Here is a 3,697-nt window from a genome sequence, read left to right on the forward strand (position 1 = left end):
CGTGCAGACACACAGAGGCACCATGAAACGCCTTTGAGATCGCATAAAAAAAAAAAAAAAAGCCACTAAAAAGCAGGACTTGAGACAGTCCAGGGACAATCTCGCACTAATCTAGAATTAAAGCCGTCTTTTTTTTTTTTTCCTTTTTTTTCCTCCTTTTTTAATCTTCCATTGTCTCTTTCGTTTTGCATGCGAGGGTCATGAGTTCCTACTTTGTAAATCCTCTCTTTTCCAAGTACAAAGGCGGTGAATCGCTGGAGCCAACTTACTACGACTGCAGATTTCCACAAAGTGTTAGCAGGAGCCATGCTCTGGTGTACGGTCCGGGCACCACCGCTCCCACCTTCCAGCACCCTTCACACCACGTCCAAGAGTTTTTCCACCACGGAACCTCCAGCATCTCCAACTCTGGATACCAGCAAAACCCATGCGCCTTGGCGTGTCACGGAGACGCTTCTAAATTTTATGGATATGAAGCTCTGCCGAGGCAATCGCTTTATGGTGCCCAGCAAGAGACGACTGTTGTACAATATCCTGACTGTAAATCGTCTTCCAACAGTAACTCTAGCGAGGGACAAGGGCATTTAAATCAAAATTCGTCTCCCAGTCTCATGTTCCCATGGATGAGACCTCACGGTTAGGACCTTTTTTTCCTCCTCCTTAAATGTTTTCCTTTATTTTTTCTCTCTTTCTCTCTCCCTTTCTCTCTCTCTCCTCTCTCTCTCTCTCTGTGTCTATCTATATGTATATGTATGCATATACAAGCACAAACATATGTATAGCTATCTAAACATGCACAAACACACGTATGCATACATATATATATACGTAAAAATATCAATATGAGAGGCGTAGATGTAAAATATGCAAGAAATGAGCAGTTTTGTGCTAATGTTTCTTCTTTTTAGGAAGACCTTTGAAAGCAACCAAGACAGCAGTTACTAGAGAGCCAGCAAGGTGATTCCCTGCAAAAGGCTTAAATCACAATAAAGTAAAACTTGTTTTTTATTGCTTGCCTTGAGGATAGGCAATAAGATACAGCTCCCACGAGGTTATTTGCATGTTGATAATACACTGCTCTTTAAAATGTCATATAGCCTTTCATAACCGCTTGGAGACGAAGCCTGAAAGGTGGGAACTTGTCTAAGTATTACTAATACTTTACATCTGTTTCTTAAAGCCTAAAGATAAAAGTTTAAGCAGAAAAGGAAACTTAGCTCAGAGCTATGGGGTGGGGTGGAGGAGAACCAGTCTGGGTTTGAGAGGAAAGAAAGAGGGGGGGGTGGGAAATTCAAAATAATTTGGGCTGAATGGGAACTTCGCTCATGTGAAGTCCACGTAATTGCACAGAAACCGAAATACTTCAAAGTACAAGTTTCCCCCACCTAAGGAGCAAGGTTGTCTAGAAGCCTCGTTAATTCAAAACATGTGAAGGTTAGTGTTCATTTTAAGGACAATTTTAAGAGCCCCGAAGTTTTTTGCCCCCCCCACTCCACCCCCCCACCCTACCCCCACCAAAATTGAGCAGCAAACCCCAGAAAACGGGAAGGAGTCGTGGCTGCTGCAGAGGGGACGTGGCCCAGAGACGCAGAGGAAAACTCGAGATTTCTCTAAGCTTTGACCTAGAGCTCAGGGATGCAATCGTCTCAAACTGGAGCGTATTTTCTCCTTGCAAAATACATTGTTTTTCTCATTAAGAAAGGACCCAGCAGAAGGAAGTGCAGGGGCTCAGCTGCACATACCTCACTCCTCTTTTTTTTTTTTCCTTTTCTCTTTTTTTTTGGCTATTGCTGCAAATGTCCAGCTCGACTTGTTTGAAACCCAAGCCCTGTGTTTGCACAGGCAAAGCCCCATCTCTGTGCGTGCCCTGCAGCCACAGCCCGAGCAGAAAGGACGCGGAGAGGAAAATTCAAATGCTCAGGGCGTAAATATTGGCAAATAGGAGGATCCCTGAGCCTGTATTTTGGGAAGAATATCTGGGGGAGGAAAGCAGAGTTGGCCATTTTGAGGGGGAAAGGGAGAAAGGGGGAAAGAGAGGAAGAAAGAGGGAGAAAGAGGGAGAAAGAGGGAGAAAGAAAGAAAGGAAGGAAGGAAGGAAGAAAGAAAGAAAGAAAGAAAGAAAGAAAGAAAGAAGGAAAGAAGGAAAGAAAGGAAAGAAAGGAAAGAAAGGAAAGAAAGGAAAGAAAGGAAAGAAAGAAAAGAAAGAAAAGAAAGAAAGAAAAGAAAGAAAGAAAGAAAGAAAGAAAGAAAGAAGGAAAGAAAGGAAAGAAAGGAAAGAAAGGAAAGAAAGGAAAGAAAGAAAGAAAAGAAAGAAAGAAAAGAAAGAAAGAAAATGAAGAAAAAAGGAAAGAAAAGGAAGAAAAAGGAATGGGGGAAAGGAGAAAGGCTGGAGAGGATTTTATGGTGAACAATGCACCTTTCATAGGAAAATTTGTATCTATATTAATATAAAATGGAGCTGCCCAGCATCCAGAATCACCTTTTAGGTACCTGGAAAGGGCTCTTTTGTGAATGAGCTTGACACCCACCTCCCTGCACTCAGCCAGGGCTGAGCGCTCCCCAGGACAGGCAGCTGCCACAGCAGCCCTGCCATTATTAATAATAATCACTAATATTCTTAATATTAACCCAGCTACTTCACAAGAAACTAAAAGAGCGCCTTTAATATGCAAAGGGAGGTTTTTTTGGGGGGGTGAAGGCAGCAGCTTCTCTAGGAAAATTGAGGCGAGGGGTTTGGGGTGGGGTGAGGTGGGGGGGAGCAGAGCCTCCAAAATGGGAAGAATTAAGCAGTTATTTGATGTTTGTGTCCTACAGCTCCCGGAAGACGCAGCGGCAGACAGACTTACAGCCGGTACCAGACCCTGGAGTTAGAAAAGGAGTTCCTCTTCAACCCGTATTTGACACGGAAGCGGCGGATTGAGGTCTCTCACGCCCTGGGACTGACCGAGAGACAAGTGAAGATCTGGTTCCAGAACAGGAGGATGAAGTGGAAAAAAGAAAACAACAAAGATAAGCTGCCGGGGGCCAGGGACGAGGAGAAAACGGAAGAAGAAGGGAATGAAGAAGAGGAAAAAGAAGAGGAGGAAAAAGAAGAAAGCAAGGACTGAGTTCTCAGCCCCTTGAAGTCTCGTTTTATGGCAGATGATAAATCGAGATGTTTACGACGGTCATTTGCTTTTATAGAGTATAGAATGGAGAGGCTCACACAGCAGTAACTACCTGTCAAACAGTTGTAGCCTTTTTTATTGTCATAGAAACTTCCCCTACTTTTTTCCCCCCTCTTTTTTTTTTTTAATAGCTGCGTTTTTAGTTCAAGAAATACATCGCTGGCTTGCCTGCAAGAGCCGGGGGTGGAGGGAAAGGGGGGGGGGGAGAAATTAAAAAAACCCTGAAATGATCCAGCAAAGCAAAAGCACCCTCAACCCCCAGCAATCTCAAACTGAGCCTGGGAGCAAATGTCCCTGCTCCTCCCGCGAAGCTGCACGTAGAGATGGGTGCAGAATATGAATTTTTGTGATTTTTTTTTTTTGTTTAAATATATGTATTTTTTTCTTTCGAAAAGCTTGGTTGAATGAGCCCAGGGGAAGTGCGAGTGCACCCGCAGCCCCCTCCGCGTGTTTGCGCAGTGTCTGTCTGTCTGTCTGTCTGTCTGCCTGCGGAGCGCTCCATCCATCACCGCCCCCGGAGGGGCCATTCC

The 3,697-nt window shown here is 44.3% G+C and overlaps 1 protein-coding gene across 1 annotated transcript; it reads left to right on the forward strand.

Annotated features, from left to right (window-relative positions):
- Window positions 1-200: 200 nt before the first annotated feature.
- HOXC8 (homeobox C8) lies at window positions 201-3,107 on the forward strand. The gene is made up of 2 exons (XM_010190263.1): window positions 201-636; window positions 2,815-3,107. Exons 1-2 carry the CDS (start codon window positions 201-203, stop codon window positions 3,105-3,107), a joined length of 729 nt encoding a protein of 242 aa, XP_010188565.1.
- Window positions 3,108-3,697: the final 590 nt, after the last annotated feature.

Source organism: Mesitornis unicolor, unplaced genomic scaffold (genome assembly GCF_000695765.1).
Source record: "Mesitornis unicolor isolate BGI_N332 unplaced genomic scaffold, ASM69576v1 scaffold44948, whole genome shotgun sequence".
Taxonomy (NCBI): domain Eukaryota; kingdom Metazoa; phylum Chordata; class Aves; order Mesitornithiformes; family Mesitornithidae; genus Mesitornis; species Mesitornis unicolor.